General features: G+C 35.0%; 1 protein-coding gene across 1 annotated transcript in view; it reads left to right on the top strand.

Annotated features, from left to right (window-relative positions):
* Positions 1-25,327, top strand: part of SLCO6A1 (solute carrier organic anion transporter family member 6A1) — a 106,014-nt gene that overhangs the window by 5,795 nt on the left and 74,892 nt on the right. The window contains exons 2-3 of the mRNA XM_061188024.1: positions 5,902-6,162; positions 12,285-12,381. Coding sequence (XP_061044007.1) covers positions 5,902-6,162; positions 12,285-12,381 — 358 coding nt within the window. The remainder of the gene's footprint in view (positions 1-5,901; positions 6,163-12,284; positions 12,382-25,327) is intronic.

The following is a 25,327-nucleotide window of genomic DNA, read 5'->3' as shown; positions in this document are numbered from 1 at the left end:
ATTCAAAATCTTGTCAAATTTGCCCTGTGTCTTTCCCTCTCTTATGTATTCAAGAAGAGTGTAATTTTTCAGTCTGTTCAGTTTGTTACTTATTAGGACATAGTGGTAACTTCTAAGCTCTTTGCATGTGGAACTGGAACTGTGTGTAAGTATTTGTGTGGACACATATTTTCATTTCTCTGGATTTATACCTAGGAGTGAAATTGCTCAGTCATACGGTACCTCTACAGTTAAATTTTTAAGTGTGCTCTAGGTTTTCCATATATGTACTTCATCGATTTGAAGAAGTTGCCTTTTATTCCTAGTTCATTGAGTGTTTTTATTATGAAAGGGGGTTAGATTTTGTCAAATGCTTTTTCTGCATTTTGATGTTCATGTGGCTTTTATTTTTTATTATATTAATTTAGTGAATTACAATGATTCATTTTCATATACTGAATTGAAATTAAGGAGGCCTATGGCTCTGGGCACTTAAATTTGGTGAAACATTCAAAATAATCATAGAGACAACCTATTTAAAGAGCTTTGTCTTGTAAAGTATTTGTCAAAGAAAGATTCTCTGAATTGAGTATTTTGTCTGAAATATTTCAGTACAAAAATATAACTGAAGACATTATTTAGTAGTGTTTTCTTTGAGCTTATGGGATACTTGCACACTTATAAAGAGTGTTTTTTCAATGAAAATATTATGATCTGCAGTAAAGAGTCATTTGGAGGCTTTAACAACTTCAAATTTATTAACTATTATATTGGAGATCTCTAAGACCTCACTCAGGCTAAATGATTCACTAGAAGGACTCAGAGAAAGATGTTATACTCATGGTTATGATTTATTATAGTGAAAGGATACAGATTGAAATCAACAAAGGGAAAAGGCACATGAGACAAAGTCCAGAAAAAACCAGGCCAAGCTTCCATGTGTCCTTTTCCAGTGGAATTAATACTAAGGATATGCTTAATACTCTCAGCAACAATGTGTGATAACACATATGCAAAGAGTTGCCAACCAAGGAAGTGCATGTGAGCCTTGGTGTCCAGGGTTTTTGTTTTTGTTTTTGTTTTTGAGGGGGTGTCAGTCCTCTAGACATGCAGCATCTGTGTGACTGACCTCAGCTACTCAGATTCTATTACCCCATCCCTCACACCCAACAAAAAAGGCATTCACTATAAATCATGTTGCTAACATAAACTGTCTGACCAAAATGGGGCTGTGTGGCTCAAGGCCTCCAGCGTATAAAAGCACTCTTATATGGCAGAATGTTCCAAGGGCTCAGCGTCATCTCCCAGGAGCCAACCAAAGACCAGTCTTGAAGACAGGCCTTTTTTTGAGCAACCCAGGCCTGAGTTAACCCTTTACTGCAAAACTATAAAAAGCAACTCTGAATTACAATTAATTTTATAAGAACAATTAGAGATAAGATCATATTAAAATATATTCTTCAGAAAAATATGAATTAACATTTTATTAGAGGTAAGTATGGCTAAAAAATTGGTTAAAGTATCTGAGTGTATAACGAGAATAATATTCCTTTATTTTGTAAATATCATGATACATAATATAAAGATACTTAAAAAGTTTTTGACTAAATTTTTAGCTTCACTAATGTAATAAAACTAGTTGGTTTATAAATTACAAAAATTATATGATTTTTTTATGTAGTACTCCATACCAGGCATTGAACCAGGAAAAATACAAACAAAACAACCCTTAAAGATGGGAATCTGGAATTGGTTATCTGACCTGATTGGGCTTGAAAGCAATGAAAAAAGCAATATTTGTGCCTGTGGAAAATGGTACACTGGAAGTCAGTGGCATGTAGTGACTTAAAAGAGTTATTTAAAATGTTGCCTGGGATAAAGTTCTTACTAGAGGCAAGACTTTGGGAGACAAATAGCTTCTGCAATTGAGTCCTAAGGTGGAACTTTTGACTACAAAGATTTTGGGGTTGATTGCTTCTCACTGCACTGAAAAATTCACAGAAAGAAAATGAGAAGTTTAGGGCATGATTAGAAATGCGTCAGCTTTTCTGATGGTTCTGTGAGAATCTTATCACTTTTAGGCACATACTGCATATTTGGAACAGTACCAACCCATATTCACACTTTCAGAATTACAACATAAGTTGAATTCATAAATTTATGAGATCACTTATGTGAGAGTTGGGACATTGATTGGAGAAGAGTGGAACCCTGAGAATTGGGACAAAGGCATTTGGGTGGAATTCTGTGAATCCAACAACTGTAAACTCTGAAATCCTGAACCTCCTTTCCCAGTAGGAGCAACTATTCCTGCTGTGTCTCGAAAAGAAGCAATTCCTTGCTTGGAGACACTGAATTTACTTCACCTGAGTTAAGGGAATGCTGATTACCCTCATGACCCACCCTACCATCCCTTATTGCTACTAGACTCATAGCTAGAATCAGATTCCAGCCTTCCCAGAATGACTAACATAAAATCTGTCCTGGGAGATAATATCTTATACACCCAAAATTTGCCTGCCACTTCAGTGATGTCTCTAGGGACCAATTGGTATGGAGTGTGCAGGGCTACCTCTTCTCAAATGAAGGAAAAGTTTTTCATTTCTACCACCCACTACTAAGAAAAAACATAATCTTTGGTGAACCTGTGGTTTTTTGAAGACGAAAGTCTGCTGTAGTATAATGCTATACGAAGCATTATAGCCCTGAAAAACAGAGGAAAAAGGAAGTCCTTCCAGTGGGCAAAACATTGGAGAGTACGTCTGATTGTCTGTATTGCCTAGATACCAGGCTGCCTTTGACTAACGGTTTGACCATTTGGTGACTAGGAAAGGGTTGGGTAAGTGATATGTGTCTCTGAATGGGCAAAGTTATCCTGTGTGAATGTTCACCAAAAGAAATCCATTGCAGAGGAAGCTTTCAATAATGAAGTAGATAGACAACTATCCTGTGAATATTAATCAGCCTCTTTCCTCTGCCATTGTATGTCTTGTTCAATGGGCTCATATTTATAGTGACAATCGCATCAAAGATAAGAGTTTATATGAGAGCTGAATGCAAGGCTTTATCTTCACCAGAGCTGATCTGGCTATTGCATTTCGGAGTGCCTGAATTGCCACCAGGAAAATTCAACACAATCCAGGAAATAACTCCATTCCCTAGTGAAACCAACCAGCTATCTGGAGACAGGTTGATTATGTTATCTGCTTCTATTATAGAGTGGGCAATAATTTCTCATCACTGAAATAGATATTTATTTTAGATCTGGGTTCTTCTTTTATCACCACAGTTCTGCCAGAACAACTATAATTGGACTTAATGAATGCCTCATACACCATCATAATCATCTTATGTAGTATCACATTGCTTTTAACGAAGGAACTCATTTTACAGCAAAAGAAGTACATCAGGAAGTTCATGTTCATGGAATTCACTGGTCTTACTACAGAGTTCAATAACCAGAAACTCTTGGCGTTATAGATAATTTTAATGTCCTATTGAAGACTCAGATGAGGCTTCAGCTAGGAGACAGCAATCAAAAGTTTGGGTACTGTCCTGTAGAGTGAGGCATATGCTTTATGATAGTAACCTATATATGTTATCTGAGATCAAGAGGAAGAAGAGAGGGTGAATTTTGGAAGGAGGAAGTTATAAATATCAACTGTGGTCTCATAACCATTTAGAGACATAAAAACTGTAGCAACTATGCATTTTTCTCTTGTTTTAAGTGTAGGCACACACAAACATATATACATTTGTGTGTGTATGTATTTCAATTTTTAATTTTTTTCTCTTCCTCTTTCCCTTACTATTTTATAGAAGAGTATTGTGGAAGATAACTTTACAAATTTGACTCTACAGAATATTCCTGAATTGGAAGAGGAATTAATACCCCAACCCCAGAGACGGACACAGTTACTGACAGGACATTCCTTGCCTTGGCCAGTATCCTCCTTGGCCACATTTAAAATGAGAGTTGACAAAGTGAGAAAGTGGCATGGACATATATACACTACCAAATGTAAAATAGATAGCTAGCGGGAAGCAGCCGCATAGCACAGGGAGATCAGCTCGGTGCTTTGTGACCACCTAGAGAGGTGGGATAGGGAGGGAGACGTAAGAGGGAAGAGATATGGGAACATATGTATATGTATAACTGATTCACTTTGTTATAAAGCAGAAACTAACACACCATTGTAAAGCAATTATACTCTAATAAAGATGTTAAAAAAAAAATGAGAGTTGAAGAAAATGCTTTTAGGTGCAGCAAAGTTTCTATATCTTGTTTCTTGCTGGTTTTGGTCTGTTAAACTGCTGTGGTTCTGGGTCTGATTATGGTTTCTTCTGCAATACAGTTCCCTCACAGATTTAGTTAGGCCTACATCTTTGCTTAATTATTTATTTACTTATACCATTTATACCTTACAATTTAATTTTTATGTTAAAGAAAACCCATTCAGGTTTGTGATTCAACTAGAAGAAGGGTTAAAATTACATTGAAATGGATATGGTGACTGATTGGACTATGTGTCTCCCTTTTTGGGGAAAAAGTGAGAACATCTTTGTTTGTAAGAATGATAATTGGGGAACATGTTTGGCAGAAGCATGATTATGTTGCTATTAATATGGTATGGAAGTTTAAATATGGGAAGAAGGGTGAAAATGTGTCCTAAGTAGTCCAGAGGGTGAACTCTTCAAGTTATTTGTTGGCCATGCACTCCATTGTTGCCCTTCTGGACTCACTCCTATTTCCAAGGGGACTGGCAGCCTGTAAACTACATTTACCAGACTTCCTTGCCAGCTGGCTTCCACTTAGGTGTTGCCAGTAAGAGGCTGTGGCAGTACATTTGAAAAAGGGACAAGGGGAAGCCTCTCTCTTTTTTCTCTCTCTATTCTGGTGATGATTTTGGCAGCAGCAGCAATACTGGGTAAGTGAAGGCTCCTGGATTTATAGTCAGGAATAAATAAAGCTCCATCAGTAACAACAGTGGATGATGCAGCAGTACAGTGTTCATGGGCACTGGCTCAAGCAACTGCAAGAGCAGCAGAAACAGCAGGTGACTTTGAGGTAGCTAAATTTCATAGCATTAATAGGTGTGTGGGTCCTGGCTTCCTACAAAGAGGTAGTGATTGCAGTTCCAACAGCAGTAGCAGCAGCAGTAGCTGTCACTACTCCAGCAACTTTAGTGGCATTTATATCATGAGTTTTGATTAGTATTTTTCTTTTCACTCCGACAAATTTATTACTTTTGTAACCAACACCAATATCAATTTCTTTCTGTTTCAAATATTCAGTATGTTTATTTTTCCCAGTTGGATGCTGAGTTATAGAAATACACATATATGATACCATTTACTTACTGTTCAAGAACATGACAAATTATACTCTATATTGTTAAAGGATGTATATGTACATTGTCAAGAATAGTGTTGAAACGGCTCAGAAATGGTAAACTCCAAATATTGGATATGGGTTATAGAGTGAGAGAGAAGAATGTGTTTAGGGAGTGCATGTTGGGTTTCAACTATTTTGATAATGTTTTATTTCCTATTCTGGATGAGAGATAAGCAAATATTCATTAGATTGTTATTTATTCATTTTTTAATAATTGAAACATAATAATTAAAGATCAGTACTGAGATGATTAAAAAGAGCATATTCTTCAGTATATTACTCATATAGTTTAAAAATAGTTACAAAAATTCAATTAGCAAATATTTCATAGAGGTTAAGACCTATTAGTGTTTTAGAAAAGGAATTATTATGTATTTATAGATCTTAAACATTCAGAGTAATGTAAAATAAACTTAAGTCATTGCAAATTGTTTTGTTTTTCAGTGATTATAATGATGATCTATTTTGTCTTTATACAGATAATTTAATGCATATTATTGCTTTCTTTTTTTCTTTTTACATTTTAGGTATTATGTTTGGTCTTGTAGATCTGAGCACTGACAATTTTCAGAAGGAGAATCATCTGAAAACCACTGAGAATTTAGTGTTGTCATTGACCTATGATATTTCATCTTGCCTAGTAGTAGTGTTTATAGCATATTATGGCGGGAAAGGAAACATACCAGGATGGATTACAGTTTCCTCCTTTTTAGTAGGATCTGGATCACTTTTATTTGCTTTTCCATACTTTAGTGGTGGAAATTATAAAATGACAGTAGAAACTGAAGGTAAGGTTTTAAAAGATACTATCATACATCAAATCATTATTCATTTAAACCATTGGCTCTAGGAACTTAAAATAGACTGTGATATTTATCTGTCTGTACATTCATTCATCTATATCTATTTATATGATCAAGTTTATTAAGCTAACTAATGGTAGCTCCCTGGTAACATGTATGTCATTCTCCCATCTTCTCATGATCATATACCCTTTCATCTAAGAGATGGGCCTAGTAAGATGAAAGAATATTTTGGATGATATTTGGGATAATATTTGGGATAATTATTTTGTGAAATTGGTTTTCTTTTATCAATTTTCATATATATTATAAATCTTTTGATTTATGTCTTCCACAGTATACTTAAATTGATCCCTTTATTTTGACCTCAACACACATATACACAAGTACAAAGACAAAGATAACCAAACTTACACAGACACACACAAAAAGTCAGAACTTTTCTAGCTACTTCTGCCGTTTCAAAATGGGTGCTGCCCTTTGACACAGGACTTTGAATCTGGAAAGATTGGAGGCTTCTTTGCTTTCTTCATTGTTTTTTGTTGATTTATTCCACAATTTTTTGCTACTCCCAGTAGATAAAAAGGCTATTTGAAGTTCATAGCACTATTTCTGACACTTTTGTGTCAGGGACTTTCTTGTTATGTATAGGCTTATAAAAGTGTTGGAATGCATTTACCAGTTTTGGAAACTTTAAACTGGGCTTTAGCAAGAAATGATGGAAAAGGCATGAGGATGTCTCTATATGTATGTATGCGTGTATATACATGTTTATGATGTTTAAAAGTATGTTTGTGATGTGTGTTTATGCTGTGTGTTTACAATATAAATAAAAATAGTTCATATTAAATATAATTTATATAATATATTAAGATATTTAGCAATATATACTATGTAATTCATATTATAAATAATATACTGATATGTATATGATATATATCATATAATTTATGAAATATATAATATTCACATATATTTATAATCTGTTTATTATATTTGTAGACTATATGTAGAATAAATACATTTATTAATTTGTAGAATATATTTGTAATATATTTATTATATTTGTATAATGGACAGCTAATTGAATTAGAAGATGACTTATGGGAAGAAGGGAACGGATAACACTTTACTCCTATTCTTCCCTTAACCCTGTTCTGGTCAGAAAGGGTGAAAAGTTAGGAAGCACTGCTTGAGACATTAAAAATGCTGCTTGATGAGTACTCAGGAGTAATGAGAGTAGAAATAGTACAGTCTTTCTTCCTTTGTGTTTTCTTTATAGGAACACGTAATTTATCTAACAACAACCATTCAGTGTATTTACTGGGTAACCCTCTGCTTGTTGTTAGAGAAGCAGAAATAAAGTAAATAAATGGTCTTTGCAGGTAGAAGTGCTTATTTCATACACCCATCTATGCAGATATTTCACTCATTTTGTTGAAAAGTTTAGTTCTTACATAACTAATTTTCTACTCTATGTACGCACTTCAGTTTATGTATGTATATATTTTTAATTTCTGTATTTTCTTCTTTCATCCTTTTTTTGGGGGGGGATCCTTCTCTTATTCCTTTCTGAATATCTCTCCTATTCTATTCTCTATTTTCCCTAGTTACCTGCCATACTCATCTTCCTGTATGACTGGCCTGAACCTTGGAGCAGTCCATTTATCATCACCTTACACTCCCTTTCTCTGCCCCCTCTACCCCATCTCAGTTTTCTGTACTAATGACAAATTGGTCTTCAGTCCCTATGCGTCAACTAACATGTAGAAATCATAGTAAACCAAATCCTTGAGAAGTTAAAACTAATTTTCTCCTCTAGTTCATGCAAACAGTTGTATCACACTCTGATCTTTAGTTTCTAGATCTCTTCATATAATTGAACACCCAACATATCCATGGTTGCAGTGCACTGTCACGTTACTAAGAACTTCCTAAATATCTGTTATCTCACTGTCTGATTATATCCACTAATTCTTCTAACTCACTCATATAATATCAGTTATATGTTCAGTTATATAAAGAAACATCAGTTCTTTCCTTTCATTGGAACCTTTAGTGTATTGACGTCTACTTTCTCCCTTTATCAGATTCTCCTTGTTGTTACTTTCTTTCATTTGTAGCTTCTTTTATGTTCCTTAATATGACATGTTAGAATATTTCAGGTATACTCTAATCATTATACTAAGCTCTCTGTCCCATTGTCCTTTCTTGTTCCTGGTCTGGAAAACTTTTGATCCAACCATATACCTTTCTTTTATATCTATACCTGGGCTGCTGATGAGTGTTTTAGAGAAAAATCACACAAGAGGGCAGCTTAGTCCCACAGTGAATTTGTTACTTTTAACCTCAGTTATACTTTCAAATGGATCCATTCCCCTGATCTTTTTTTCAGTTCCCTTCTATAATTCACAACAAAGATTTTTGATTTTCCTCGTGTCTTAGTTAGTTTGGGCTGCTATAACAAAAATATCATAGACTGGGTGGTTTAAAAAACAGAAATTTATTTCTCACCGCTCTGAAGGCTGAGAGTCCAAGATCCAAGTGCCCTTCTTCACTTTAAAAAATCCCTTGTTTGGACTATAATTTCAAGAAGGGCACTAAAAGCTTAGTTTTATCCTACTGGTAGAAGACATTTGTTTTCAGATGTTGGGCAGCAGGAATCTCAGGACCATGATCCTTAGGAGAAGGGAAACAAGTTGAATGTTTTTTTTCTAGAAGGAGACAAGAGTAGTAGATTAGGGACGTACTTGATTATCAGGAGGGTGAAGGACCTACCTGAGTTTAATAATCATTCATTCAAAGTTAGATTTGCATCGTTGTGTGTTTCCCTCCAGCCTCATTCAACTTTGAAAGCGTAGGTGTAGAGTAGGGAGAAGAGTTTAATTTGACCAGGGCTGAAGTTTTACTAAGGGATTGCATGATATGAAAGAGAACAAAGGATTTAAAAGTGTTAAGATGATAAGGAGAGAAGTAAGGAGATGAAGGGGACATTGAGATAGTGAAAAGGAGCAGGATCAATGGATTGATTATAGGTCCTGGTGAGTTTTAAGGATTGTAGCAGCTGGGTTACTGGAAGGAGTGATCTGGAAAAATAGAGAGAGTTTGAGTGTAGGATGCTTACAATTAGGGAAGGTTTGTAGTTTTTGTTTCCGAAAGTTTAAAATGAGTAGCTAGGGTAAGTGGAATACAAGTACATGAACGGAGAGGAGTTCAAGGAACTAAGAAGCTAGGGTGTTGGAAATATCAGATTGATACTGATATCACCACAAGTTAATATGTCTATGTAAAATTGAATCATCAGTATTTTGGATCACAATTCTAGAGACCTCCTCCCATTTGACGTGGGATCAAGATTCATTCTCTGTGGATACTGAACCACCTGAAAATTTCCATTTGTGTACTATTTTGCAATCTATACTATTACCAGTTTTCCACTAATATTTTAAGAGCATTTGTTAAATTCCAATCAAAATAGACACAGTCAGAATGATCTAATTAGCATTACCTGGATTTACCAATCTAATGACAAATGTAATTCCAACAAACATTTATTTACTATTGATTTACAACCATGTGAATTTGAAAAAGCATAAGAAATACACTGTCACCTAAAGGGAATTTAAAATCTAGTACATTACAATATAATGAGTAACTCTAACAGAGAGAAATTTTTATTGTATAATGCCTTGTCTTTATGCACCTGTATTCTAGAAGTTAGTGGGTCTAAAATGGGAAACTATTTAGTGACACAAAGTTAATGTGAAGATTGCTGAAGAAGTGGATCTAGAACTAAACTCAGAAGGTAATCTTAGTAAGTCAGATAATTTAGGACATTAGAAATACTTTTACCCTGGGGTCAAAACTCAGGGGTACCAGATGCTAAATTTAAGAGGAATATATGTGTATGTGTGTGTATATACATATATACATATATGTATATATATACTTATGCACACATAAGTAATATATACATATAATCATGCATACACATTTATATTTGGATATAATATGTGCATATTTTCCAGTATTCCCACAAATTTTCTTTTATCGTTGCTTTTTTTCCGAGAACATGATTGATTATAGAACTACTACATTCAATATAAATGAGTGTTAACTAAAATAAAAGCATAATGGTGGAAATAGCTTATAAAAGGTAAAACATTTCATAGAAGATACTGCATATTTGTTGTATGTTTAACTTTTGACTCGTTTAACAAAAATATAATTATCTTTTCAAAAGATATTTGCCAAGAAATGAAGATGGTCAAGGCTTGCAAGAAAGCTTCATTATCATTCCAATCAAAATATATGACTTTCTTCATCCTTGGGCAGAGTGTGCAGGGAATAGCAGCTATACCTCTTTATGTCCTTGGAATAACCTTTATTTATAACAGCGTTGCCACACACTCAGCTGGTATTTATCTAGGCAAGTTATTTCCCCTTCTAATATGATTTTTATATATTTTCATCCTATCAACCTATTTAGGCTGCAGTTCATTTCGCTAGGAAAAAAAATCTCAAATTACCAGATTAAATTGCTCGAGTAGTTGTATGTTTTAACTTTAAGGGTATAGTGAGGTATCACTTCTCGGCCTTTTGGCTAAGATCAAGGATATAGTGGGATGTTGCTGCCATAATGTCCATAAGGGAATAGAAACATTGTTTATGCTTCCTTAGAGCAAGATTCAGTGTGGTGCTGAAATAATCATTACTGTACTAAGCTCTTTACGTACATTAACACAATCGTTTGGGGGAGCTTTGATATTTTGAAGTTAATGAAAACATAATCTCATTCATCCTATCAAGGAGAGGAGTGATGTGCTATTTAATTAACTACAGTGTAGTATCCTCTCTTTATAATATTTCATGCTAGTGTATCACACAATAAGTAGCCCTGGGGTACAGTAATCTGTACCTCTTTATATTGTAATAGCTTCTGGTCCTGGTAGATCATCTACTTATACAGGGTTATCTAACTATCATTTTTGGAAAAATATTTAAAGTTGTTTTTACATACTTATTGTGAAGGTGACTTAACAGAAAATAACATTTTTCACTAAAATAATAATTTTTCCACCAGAGGTAAGGAAAGTCATGTCAATAAACTAAAATAGATAATATTCATATTTATGTTTGTTTTTAGAAAATAATTGCAGCCATTCATTACCGTTGGCTGATGGTGGCAACAAATCTGTTTGTTTTACTTTTGGTTCTACTGAATAGCAGTTAAAACACATGTATACACTACAGCGAGTAGCTTACTTTATTGCTACCTCCTGCCACCCTGGCAGCTAAAGTGAAGGATGCAAAGGTGATGTTTATGTTAAAGTATCATCTTGCTTTAGTACCACAAATTAAACTGAAATAAGATCCGTTGAATTTGTATTAAATATATGTATATTTATTTATATTACATTAATATATAGATTAAATAAGGTACAGTGAATTACAAAATTATCTGAGTTTTTCTAATATGTGCATTGAATAATATGTATGATGATAAATTTTATGTGTCAGCTTGGCTAGGTTATGGCAACCAGTTGTTTGGTCAAACACCAGTCTAGATGTTTCTGTGATAATTTTTAGATGTGACTAATATTTACAATCAGTAGACTTTGAATCAAGCAGATTACCCTTCATAATGTGGGTGAGCCTCATCCAATCAGTTAAAGCCTTTCAGAACAGACTGAGGTTTCCCAAAGAAGAAGCAATGCTGTCTCCAGACTACAGTGTAGAAACTCTGCCTGAGTTTTCCCATGCTGCTGGCCTGCCCTGTAGATTTAAGACTTAATTATGGACTCAAGACTGTAACATTAACTCTTACCTGGATTTCCAGCCTGCCAGCCTGCCCTACAAATTTGGATTTGCCAGCCCTACAATTTCATGAACCACTTCCTTAAAATCTCTGCCTCCCTCTCTAACTCTCTGTCTCTGTCTCTGTCTCTCTGTTTCTCTCTCAATATCCTATTGGTTGTGTTTCTTTGGAGACTAATAGAATATTCCATGAAGCTTTCAGAAATAATCCATTGCATTGAGATAATTTTTATCTTTTTACAACAAAGTTGGGTTATGTAGTTGTTTGATGTTCAGTATCCATTTTATAGGCCTTGTGGAAGCTGCAGGAATACTTGGATATGCTTTGGGGTATGCAATAGGAGCACCCTTAATTAAGGCCTCTGTGAACAGTACTTTTGATAAAAGGTAGGCTGTTTTTTTTTCTCTTTTTTTTCTGTTTTACATTGTATAAAATATTTATTGGATAGATACTGTAGCTTATAAATATATATTTAATTTGTAATAACTGTATTTTTAAAATATGTAAATGTGACTGATATGCACATATGCATACATATAAATATATCTAAAATACACATTTTATCTTTGCTGTTTGAAATGTAATTCAAAAAACAACTTATAATGACAACCATACTACTATTTCCACATATAGTTTTTTTTTTAATTGTGGTATAAAACACATAATGTAAAATTTACCATCCTAACCATTTTTAAGTGTATAATACAGTAATGTTAACTATATGCATATTGTTGTGTAACGTATCTCTAGAATTTTTTCGTCTTGCAAAACTGAAACTCTATATTCATTGTAAAACAACTTGCCATTTCCCCCTTCCCCCCAGCCCTGGCAGTGATTCTTCTACTTTCTGTTTCTAAGAGTTTGACTACTTTAGACACCTCATATAAGTGGAATCATGAAGTAATTGTCTTTTTATGACTGGCTTATTTCACTTAGCATAATGTCTTCAAGGCTCATCCATGTTGTAACATATAACAGTATTTCCTTCTGTTTTAAGGCTAAATAATATTTCATTGTATGTATAAACCACATTTTCTTTATCTATTCATCTGTCAGTTGACCTTTAGGTTACTTCAACCTCCTCTTGGCTATTGTGAATAATGCTACAATTAACATAGATGTACAAATATCTCTTTGAGACTCTATTTTCAATATTTTTGGGATATATACCCAGAATTGTTAGATTGTATGGTATTTCTGTTTTTAATTTTTTTGAGGAACTTTCATATTGTTTTTTTTTTAACAGCCATCCTAATAGGTATGTATGAGGTGATATCTCATTGTGGTTTTGATTTTCATTTCCCTGATGATTAGTGATGTTGAGCATCCTATCACATACTTGTGGGCCATTCATATATCTTCTTTGAAGAAATATCTATTCAAGTCCATTGCATATTTTTAAAATCAGATTTTTGTTTTTGTTGAGTTGAGGCAGTTCTTTCTATATTCTGGATATTAGCCCTACTCCAGATACATGGTTTGCCAATATTTTCTCCCATTCTATAGTTTTTCTGTTCACTCTGTTGATTGTTTCCTTTGCTGTACAGTTTTTAAGTTTGATGTAGTCCCATTTCTCTAATTTTTTTTGTTGCCTGTGCTTTTGGTGTCATATCAAAAATAATTGCCAAATCCAATGTCATGAAGCTTTCTTTGTATGTTGTCTTCTGGGAGCTTTATTGTTGCAGGTTTTATGTTTAGATCTTTAATCCATTTTGAGTTATTTTTGTATATATTATAAGGAAAGGGTCCAACTTCATTCTTTTGCACATGAATATCCAGTTTTTCCAGCACCATTTATTGAAAAGATTATCCTTTCCCTGTTGTGTATTCTTTTCATCCTTGTAAAAGTTTATTTGTCCATATTTATGAGAATATATTTCTGGGATCTCTATTCTCTTCCATTGTTCCATATATCTGTTTTTATATCAGTACCATACTGTTCTGATTACTATAGCTTTGTAATATATTTTGAAATCAGGAGGTGTGAAGCCTCTGTCTTTATTTTTCTTTCTTGGGATTGTTTTGACTATTTGGGATCTTTTGAGATTCCATGTGAAATTTTAGGATTATTTTTCTATTTCTGCAAAAAATTCTGTTGAGGTTTTGATAGGGATTACATTGAATCTGTAGACCACTTTGGGTATTAAGGGCATTTTAACAATATTGAGTCTTCAAATCCATGAGCATGTATGTCTTTCCATTTATTTGTATCTTCTTTAACTCCTTCAGCAATGTTTTGGAGTTTTCAGTGTACAAGTCTTTGCCTTGCATGCTGCTCATTGTTAGTGTATAGAAACACACTTGATTTTTGTGTTGACGCTGTATCCTGCAACTTTGCTGAATTCATTTATTAGTTCTAACAGTTTTTTTCTTTGGAGTCTTTAGCATTTTCTAAATAGAAGATCATGTCATCTGCAAACAGAGATAATTTTACCTCTTCCTTTCCAATATGGATGCCTTTTATTTCTTTCTGTTGCCTGATTGTTCTGGGTAGAATATCCAGTACTATGTTGAATAGAAGTGGTAAAAATAGGTAGGTGTCTTTGCCTTGTTCCAGATATTAGAGGGAGAGCTTTCAGTTTTTCACCATTGAGTTCAGTGTTAGCAGTGGGCTTTTCATATATGGCTGTTATTATGTTGGGATAATTTCCTTCTATTATCAGTTTGTTGAGTGTTTTTACAATGAAAGGGTGCTAAATTTTGTTGAATGCTTTTTCTGCATCGAGATGATCATGTGCTTTTGTCCTTCATTCTGCTAATGGGGTAAATCACATTAACTGATTTTCATATGTTGAACCATTCTTGTATTCCAGAATAAATCTCTCTTGGTTATGATGTATGATTCTCTTAATATGTTGTTGAATTTGGTTTGCTAGTATTTTGTTGATGAATTTTCATCATTATTCGTCAGGGATATTAGTGTGTAATTTTCTTGTAGTATCTTTGTCTGATTTTGTTTTCAGGGTAATGCTGACCTCATGGAATGAGTTTGGAAGTATTCTTTCCTCTTAATTTTTTTGGAAAAGTTTGAGAAGGATTGGTATTAATTCTTCTTTAAGTGTTTGGTGGTACTCTCCAGTGAAGCCATTTGGTCCTGGGATTTTCTTTGTTGGGAGGTTTTTGATTACTGATTTACTCTCCTTATTGGTTCTGTGTCTGTTTAGATATTTTATTTTTTTATGATTCAGTCTTCATAGGTTATGTGTCTCTAGAAATTTTTCCATTTATTCTAGGTTATCCAACTTGTTGGCATAAAATTGTTCATAGTAGTTTCTTATGATCCTTTCTTATTTCTGTGACATCAGTTGTAATATCTCCTCTTTCATTTCTGATTTTTGTTATTTGAGTCTTTTTCTTGGTCTAGCTAAAGGTTTGTCAATTTTGTGGATTTTTTTAAAAAAACTCTTAATTTAATTGATTTTCCCTATTGTTTTTCCATTCTATATTTCATTTATTTCTTCTCTAGTCTTTACTATTTCCTTCTTTCTGCTATATAAATATGTATTTTTTTAAATTAATTAATTTATTTATTTATTTATTTTTGACTGCGTTGGGTCTTCATAGCTGCACGCAGGCTTTCTCTAGTTGCGGCGAGCGGGGGCTACTCTTTGTTGCGGTGAGCAGGCTTCTCATTGCGGTGGCTTCTCTTGTTGCGGAGCACAGGCTCTAGGCACGCGGGCTCAGTAGTTGTGGCTCATGAGCTCTAGAGCACAGGCTCAGTAGTTGTGGCGCACGGGCTTAGCTGCACCATGGCATGTGAGATCTTCCTGGACCAGGGCTCAAACCCGTGTCCCCTGCATTGGCAGGTGGATTCTTAACCACTGCGCTACCAGGGAAGTCCCTGAATATGTATTTTTAAAGTTATATTTAATTATGTATTGGGAAGTGGTACTATAAGTGACTTATTGCCTTTTTTAGTTCTCTCATTAAGATGACGGAGTTAATGAAGGAGATAAAAATCTACCACTACAAGAAAACAGAAAGGTCCACCCTCCATTTCTGAAACTCTGGTTTTATATAAATGTAGAACTAATTAAAACTGAGGTACAGAAGCCAACTAGCTCCTCTTATTTATTGCCAACTTGCCAACTATTTCCATAGTTATTTATTGCTACAGTTAGTATGTGTTAGCTCTCCTCCTAGCTCCCCTGCCAGCTCATCTGGATTCTTACCTAGCCATAGTGAAGTTTTGGTAGCTGGAAGGGGCAGGGTGGGTGGGCAGATAAAGTATCAGAGAATATGTGTTGGATATATTTTTTTTGATTCTCTAAATTCACTTCCACCTTTCTAAAACCTTCTCTAGTCTCTTTTCTTCCCCAGGAGGCTATATTGAGAGCCTCAACATAATCCCTTGAACTCTGGATTTCAGTTGGATTTGGCCAATGAGAGGCACTGGCAAATGAGAGGGCAGGAGCGAATTAAGGCTAGGGTATTATCCTTCCAGTTTCTGCAGGGGTTGTACCCAGATTGGCTGTATCCCTATTCTAAAGATGACGCCTCCTTTGAGGCTTCCTTTTCCATTTATTAAGCACTGTTCCACTTGACATTAAGGCTTGTCATAACAGTTTGCTACTGTACTGCTGACCCCATAATTTTGTGCTGTACCCTGTTCATTTCTCTAAACTCTGCCCACATCACTGGAAATAGTCTTCTTGTCCCTCTCTCTTCAAATTATCTCAGATGAGTATACCATCTGTTTCCTATCAGTATCCTGACTGACACTAAAAATAGTATCAGAAGTAGCTTTAGGATTCCAGAACTAGGTTGCATATTTGTATGCACAGATAACCTCCTTGCTGGGAGTAAATTAAAGATAGTTACTAAAATGATCATAGGTTGTAGGATGGGATTAAGTCCAGGGACGGCAAGACTAGGAAATTAAATAGTTGTAGCATTTAATCACTGGAGGGACAGAAGTTATTTTAAGAGTTCTGGGTCATATGGCTTCTTTTAACAATACTAGAAAATATTCCCAGGGAAAAGGAAACATTTAATTGTGTGAATATTAAGTTCTCTCATTGAGATGAGAAAGGGGATAGCCACTATATTACAACTCCACTCAACGGTGGCCTCGAAATCAGGAGATCATTCTAGTGAGTAGAACTTCAGGCTGGTTGTCCACTTAGCATAGAAGGAGGGATGGCCTGAGGTATAAATTTATACTAATTTATGGTTGGGTAGCCAAGGACTTAGAACAAGATAAAAAAAAAAAATAGGTAGCCAGGAGAATATGTGGATGAAACTCTTAGAACTGGCAAATGAAAAGGGTATGTACTTTGGAAGAGGCTCTTTAATCAGCTGGACAAGATGACCCATCCTGTTAATGTTAGCCAGCCTCTCTCTTTTTTTCTAACCACCCTAATTCTTCCTCAATAAGCTCATGTGAAAAGTGGCCATGGTGACAGTAATGGTGGCTTTGCATGAGTGCAGTAACATGGACTTCTTCACACTAAGGACAATCTCTCAACAAGAATATTTACTAGGATATGAGTATTACTACTGCTGAGTATCCAATTCATCAGTAGTAGAGGTCAACCCTGAATTCCCGATACGACACGTTCATTGGGAGACAAGCTGTCATCAGGTTGATTACTTTGTTATTAGGTTGGCCCTCTTTTAACGTAGAGATTTGTCTTTATAGGGAAAGATACTTATCCTAGGCAGGAATTTTTCTTCTGTACTATCTTAGTCCATTTGGGCAGCTGTAACAGAAATATTATACACTGGGCTTACAAAAACAGAAATTTACTTCTTGCAGTTCTATATGCTAGGAAGTCCAAGATCAAGGTGCTGGCAAATTCAGTGTCTGGTGAGATCTTGCTTCCTGGTGTCCTTGCTTCTCCCTGTGTCCTTACATGGATGAAGGGGCAAGAAGTCTATCTGGGGTCATTAATCACATTCATGCAGACTCTACCCTCATGACCTAATCACCTCCCAAAGGCCCCACTTCCTAATACCATTACATTGATACAAAATAATGTCACAGCTGAGAAAATCCCCCACAAAATTATGGCCTGAGCATTACTGAAGACAAAGAATGTTGAAACTGCAAAACCACTGTGAGTAAAAAGGGAAAAATCAAAAAATCCCAGCAGAGGATCCTTTTCCATCTCACCCTGCCCACTGCAAGGCTTTGTAGTTTGCAAAGGCCGACCAAGAAAAACCACAGGGAAGACAGAAGACAAAGTTCTATCAAAGCATGACTAGGTATGATCACTAGAAGGGTAATACACACTCAATCTGAGAGTTCAGAGAAGGGACTATAAGAAAAAGATTACCAGGTATATGTGACTTAAAGGGTCACATACCCAGATAAAGTGTTAGTTGTGCAACTTAAAGGGCCAGGCTTGTCCTAAAGAATTGGGCACATGATTTAAAGGGGCAGGAATGATTTCAAAAAAGAGTTGAGATTTAGAGTGATAGTCTTCTAAATGCATAGCTTCTGTTGGAGAAACAAGTTAAAAAGGAACAAAGAATTACTCTTCGCCACCTGAATGGACAGGGGAAAAGTGGGGAAAGGAAAAAATTTAGTATCCTGCAGAACAAAAGAAAACCACATAATTGGAGAACTCACAACCACTCAATTTCAGCAAAACAACAACAAATTAACAGAAAATGCTCTTTCTTTCTCTGCTTAATCATGGCTTTGTTTGTAATAAAATATACGAAGTTGAAAATTTTCATTTTCTCTATTAAAGTGTTGAAGACAGTGATGATAATGAACGCTGGCAGCAGAGTTGGTGGATTCATTTTGTTATTATTGCAGTGATTGCATGGTCTACATTAATACCATTTTCATGCTTTCCACACGGTATTCGAGGTGACTATAAAAATATAATTCATTAAATTAAAGGACAGTATATTCTTCATCCCTACCAATTCTCAGAATATAGCTGAACTGCATTTCTTTCTGTGTACATTTCATTCTGTCATGGACATACAGTGACATGTGCTAGTATTATTTGAACAAATAAAGCCACATGTAGCCAAGTATTATTTTATTTATGTACCAGACTTTAATTAGTACATATTTTTGCTTCTTGTCATTCCTCTTTAAAAATGCTTTATATCTAAAATTCAGAAGTTTTCTTAAAGAAAGAAGCATATTTAAACCTATTTACCTATCATGATTTAAGGCATGTATTACCCCACAGAATTGTTGTAAGATAGAGTAATAACTATTAGAATTCTTTTGGAAACACTAAAATATACATGTAACGTTAGAGAAATCAAATACTCTCCTAATGGTAGTACATTTCATTGGCACAAAATATTTTTAGTAATATCAAAGTTTGTGCTTTTATATTTTAGGGCTATGCTGTCAAATACTGTAGTCACCATATGTGGCTATTTAAGTTTTAAATTAAATTAAAAATCCATTTACTCAGTCATAAGAGCTACATTTCAAGTATTTAACAGCCACAGTACAGCTAATGGCTACAGTATTGGAGAGTACAGATATGGGAAATTTTCCTTATCACAGAATGTTCTTTAGGACAGCACTGTTTTAGAAGAATGTGCCTTTTAGTTAGATTGACTTTAGCATGTTCAAAAACAGCTCACTTGCCATTTCAAGACGAACTGGGTGTATTGGGATGTGTATGTATGTTTATAATATGTGTTTTAGTTATTTGAACATGTCATAAGATTCTTTTACTTGTTAACGTATAGGCACAGCGAGGATAAAAGCCGGAGAACATAAACAGCCTCATTTGTTGGACAGAGATCAAACAAAAGATCAGGAATTTGCTGCTAGTATCAAGGATTTATTTGCTACTTTTGGGGTAAAGTAAAATATTTTACATAAACAAGCAAATTAAATTAACATGTACAGTTCTTTTGTAGTGGATTTAAGAAAATAACTATAAAGTGTTCAGCTTAAATCTGAGTGGAACTTTTGAAGTCTTAATAAACCTACTCATTTTATAGGTAATGGAAAATAGGACCCATTTCACCTAAGTGGCATCACCAAGAACTTGATTAGTGTCAAAGACTGGTACCAAGTATTTTTCTATCTTCTATTGCTTTTAATTTGACTTTTATATTATATTGAGTTTATTTTCTCCCTGCATAAATAAATAACCCATTTAATAAGATGACAGAGGGGGCTTCCCTGGTGGCACAGTGGTTAAGAATCCGCCTGCCAATGCAGAGGACACGGGTTCGATCCCTGGTCCGGGAAGATCCCACATGCCGCGGGGCAACTAAGCCCATGCACCACAACCACTGAGCCTGTGCTTTAGAGCCCGCGAGCCACAACTACTTAAGCCCTTGGGCTTAGAGCCTGGGCTCTGCAACAAGAGAAGCCACCGCAATGAGAAACCCACGCACCACAAAGAAGACCCAACGCAGCCAAAAGTAAATAAATTAAATAAATAAATTTAAAAAAAAAGATGACAGAGGTATTAACATTATCTTTTTACTATATTTAAATAACTTAGAAAAGAACTTTAGAAGTTAACAAATCTTTTCACAAACATCTTTTTTTTTTTTTCATTTAGAAATGTTTATCTTTATTTCAGAATGACCTATAGGACCTTACCCAGATAAAGGTCCTGTCAGCCCTTCTCACAGGTTATGACTGAGTTTTGCTTCTATGGACCCACCAGTCAAAGCAGCAAAACTAATGAACATCTTATTTTGTGGAAAATAATCTCATCTCAGTATCAAATGGAGAAGAACTCTTTGTTTTCTGGGTGAGAAACACAGCCTACAGTACAGACATAGTGGGGTTAAAAAAACCCAACTTCTAAATAGTGATTCTATATTCAATTTAACCAATTTAACCACTTCTCCTATTCATAACTTCATCCTTTATGTTGTCTGAAGAACTGTGTTTCTCACATGTAGGTTTTATCAAGTCATTTTCCACAGTACTTGGCAGGTGAATTTCACACTCTTTCAGGGGAACTTTGAAGACCCTTCACAATACCATCAACTGAATTTTCCTACCTCATCTCAGAATTTTATCCCTATCTCCCCCACTTGCTCTTTCCTGGACATATTGGGTACTTTTATAATTATCTACCTTTGTAGATGCAAGTCTCTCTACTTCAAATGTTCTTCTCTCTCTTCTCCATTTGAGAAAACCTCTTTGTCAAATCTTACCTTACATTCCTAGGCAAAATGAGTTTCTCTCTCCTTAATGCTTTCATAGATGTTTGTTCAAAATATCGTATCATATAAATGTATATATTGGATGTGTACAGATAGTACTTTTTATTATATTAGTTTAATTCTTCTTAAAATGAATAGATTTGTTGTATAAAATCAAAAATTTTGTTTACTTGTTTTCGTTCAAACACAAAAGTGTTTATTTTTTATCAAATCATGAACTCTTCCCAGTAATGGATTATATTTCATTCAGATTTTTATTTAATTTTAATTTTTACAAAATATTTCGTGTGTATATTTTAACTACTGAAATAAATTGGGTATAACTTTTTCACATTGTTAAAAATTAAAATACAATTGTTAAAATACACTTTTCAGAAAATTTAAACATGATTTTTTTTTTTTTTTTAAATTATTGCCAGGCAAGAAACAAAAACAAGCCAATTCCAATATTTCTTTCTTGGAAATAGAGTGCTTTGATTGCTAGTGTTAGGATACAAAATAATATAATGTCCAGTTAACAGTCTTAGACTTCTGACTAACACCTGTCTGAGTGGGTAACTAGAAGATATCTTAATCTTTTTAAAAGTTTATTAGAAGGGACTTCCAGAATGTCAGAGTGAGGAGCTTAGAAATTCTTAAGCTCCAAAAAATAGTAATTGAAACTGGCAAAATTGTCAACAACCATTTCAAAACTCTGGAAATTAGGATTACACTTTGAAAATCACTGATTTATCAAAAATTTTTCTACTTACCCTAATTCTGAAAGCACAATTACAGAGCAGGTTCTGCCTATGTCGTTGGCTTGTAAACTTAGTTTCTGATAGGTGCCTGTCCTAGGACGAAGGAAGGTTACAAAAACCATAAATCACCTTGTGATATTCCTAACACACTGCCACGAAGTGGCCAAGAGCAAAACAGTAGTCAAAATGAAGTTTCCTTGCTTTGAGCCCACCTGGACTTTATATAAACAATAATTTGAGAAATTCTCATTTTCATTTATCAAGTACAAATTGGTGTGTAATTTAAATGGAATAACTTGTTACTCTTTTAAAAAGTTAAACTATTTTTTTGTTACAACCTGATAGAACCATACCCATCTAACTTTTAAATGATTACAAGTTAACAGTTGTTGAACCCACCATTTAAAATGGTTCTTAAATAGTTTGGGGGACATTTATGTGCCTTAGTTGCTCTTCTATAAAATAATGGTAATAGTAGTGCATATCTTATATACATATTTAGAATTAAATGTATTAATAGATGTAAGGTGCTTAGAACAGTGCCTGGTGCATAGTAGTACAATATAACGGATTGTTATTTTAGTTTTTCTTATTCATCTCTTTTTAATTGTGTAGTGTCACTGTGTTTGGTATTTGTATGGTCAGGCCACTCAAGGCGGCTGTTCTCTGGCTCTCTGTACATTCCTGTGCTCTACCAGTGCCTGCTTCACCTAAACCCTACTCACCTGACTGACCTTTCTACACACTTGCCCCAGGCCCAGCTAGTGATTGTTCTTATCAAAGGGGTGGTGAGGGGCATGCCGCTCTGCTAGTTTCCATGGTAACCTGGTGAGCCAACCTGACTCCCCCTATAACTGGCAGTCCCCGCCCCTCCTCCCCACCCCCGCACCCTCCAGCAAAGCCTGCTGCCGTGTCTTGTCTGCTGGTCTGCTGCACACGATGAGATGTTGCTCCAGGACCTTGCCTCAGACATGTAAGCTCCCCCATCCATTAAACCATTGATGTCTCTGTCACTGACTCCAGGCTCTTTCTTCAGTCTTAAAGCTGGGCAGGCACTGGCCTTATAGGCTTGTGGGGTGCAGCCCAACAGTATTAAAGATAAACTAGTAACTAATACCCATGCCTTTATGGAACTTATGGGTCTCAGATTTAAAAAAAAAAAAAAACCCCACAGATTTAAAACAACTGATTAACAACTGAGTAGAGAAAATTGTGTGAAACCTGTTTTAGATGAGAGGTAAAGAAGGCTTCACTGAACAGGGAGCATTTAAATGGAGGAACCTAAAGCATGAGAAGGAGTTAACCATGTGAAGAATGGTCGTTAAGAAAATTCCAAGCACAAGGTACACATGTGGAAAGACCTTGAGGAAGCAAAGATTTGGATATGTTCAGTTTAGAGAAGACCTCTGTGTTGGAGCATAGTTACTTGGTGGGGAGAGTGATAGAATGATAGGTTGGAGAGACATTCAGAGGCTAACTCATGTCTTTGTGGGACAGGGTAAGAACTTTAGATTTTATTTTTAATGCAATAGGAAGTCACTAGTTTAAGTAGGGGAATAATATGAACATAATATAAATTTTGTTTTAGGAACTTTTAAACTTTGTGTAAAAAATGGATTAGAGTGGATTAAGAATTGAAAAGTCTGTACAATTTGAGTGTTGTTTCAGGAAGTTTTCCTTATGTGCCATAAAAAGTTGAATTTTTTATTCAGCTGTAGCATATGAGGACTCAATTTCAGGAGCCAATTAAAGAATCACTTGGCATTCATAAAATTCAGGGCTACTGATAATAATTTATGTAGGAAGAAAAAAATAGACGTTCTAGGAAGCAACATGGTCTGAGCTTCTGGAGCCATTACAAAGAAAGAAAAATAAAAAGCCTAAAATATGGGAAGCAAATGTTCTAAAATCCAGGTACCTTATAGACATGTAATGTTAAGATTCAATAGAAAAGCCCATGCATCTAGGCTCTTGCCTTTAACATTATAGCAGGCTTGAGTTTCAGAAAGAAAACAGAGAGATAACGGGCCTACTAGATTTTAAAAATTTGCTGTGTTTGCTTTCTTTCATAGTTTAGCACCTGCCAAAGATGAGTTTCTTAGTAGAACATATCTGTTAAGCCATGTTGGTGAAATTAAAGTAGAGCATGTCTTCCCTGATGATAAAGGGTTAGCCAGTGTTCTCTGGTGGGTTGGTGTTTACTTGTGAGTCAGTCAAGCAATGAAGATTATAAAGGAATTCATGTAAGCAAGAGCAGATTTGTGCAGTGGGTAATGGTTATAATCTCTCATCAGGTAAGGGCTAGAGATTCTATGACTTTCTGGTAATGAGTAGAAGGTAGAACTAATTGTGAGTTTATGCTTCTCTGTGGTAGATCTAATAGGCAGAGAGATTTTCCTTGTTAGGGTCTGTTACTTTCACCTAAGCCCAAAAGTCAGGTCGCACACTAGAGACTGACCACCAGAGAGTAGCATCCTAGTTTCCTTGGTGAAAAGCCTTAGAGAGAGCCAGCTATAGCCTTCTCTTTGTGCCCCACGTATATATTCAAGAGTTAACAAGGCTAATGGTGAATCAGGTCTCCCCTTATCCATAGGTTCTGATCTGTTAGCAGGCCTACCTACTAGTAGGACCACCCAGTGGAGACAGTATCTAGCATTTACTACTGTTGAGACCTTATATTGATACAAGTATTTCTTTGATTCTGAGATAGACTTTTTCCCCTTAACATTTTAACATCTTTGAAATTGGGTAGGATCTTAAACTGATGGAATCTTGAAATAGCTGTAAGTCAGAATGTAATTGTGACATAGTAGATATTGCCTGATATAGCAAACTTGGTCATGACTATTCATATTATTATTACTTTGAGTTATATACATTAGTGGTGCTGTCCATATTGAAAGAAACTTCTCTTTAACTCTTCAAAAAGCTAATGCAATATTTAAGCATTGAATTTTAAAGTTAATATATATGTAGAAAGACAGAAACAGCAACAGGATATAATTTTTGATGCTAGTAAAGCAAATACTTGCTGTTGTAGGAATGATCACTAGTTCACATTTTCTTGCAAAGAAATAGCCAAGTGTTTTGTGGGACTAAAGTAAAGAATTCCCACAAGTAGAGATAGCTTTATTGTTCTTTTATTGAGATATCTGCAAAAGGATTGCCTCCCACATGCCAAGTTGTGTAGCTGAGTCAGGAAAAATTGGCATTATTTGCAAATGATCTGGATGATAACGGGTTAATATCCAAAATATATAAATACCTCAGAAAACTCAGAAAAATTGACATTATATCTTCTTAATAGATATAATGTATTTCAAAAGCTGGTTAGACTGCAATCTGAGTAACGTAGGACTTTCCTTAAGGCATTGTACCATAATGTGAGTGGTAGTGATTTTTTTTACTTAGAAGTACATAAAATAATGGTGTCTCTTACAGTAGATGGCATTGGCATTTTAGATTCAATGAAATA

This window comes from Eubalaena glacialis, chromosome 4 (genome assembly GCF_028564815.1).
Source record: "Eubalaena glacialis isolate mEubGla1 chromosome 4, mEubGla1.1.hap2.+ XY, whole genome shotgun sequence".
NCBI classification, from domain to species: Eukaryota; Metazoa; Chordata; class Mammalia; order Artiodactyla; family Balaenidae; genus Eubalaena; species Eubalaena glacialis.
The sequence above is the reverse complement of the archived record's forward strand: the minus strand, read 5'-3'. Positions and strand labels throughout refer to the sequence as shown.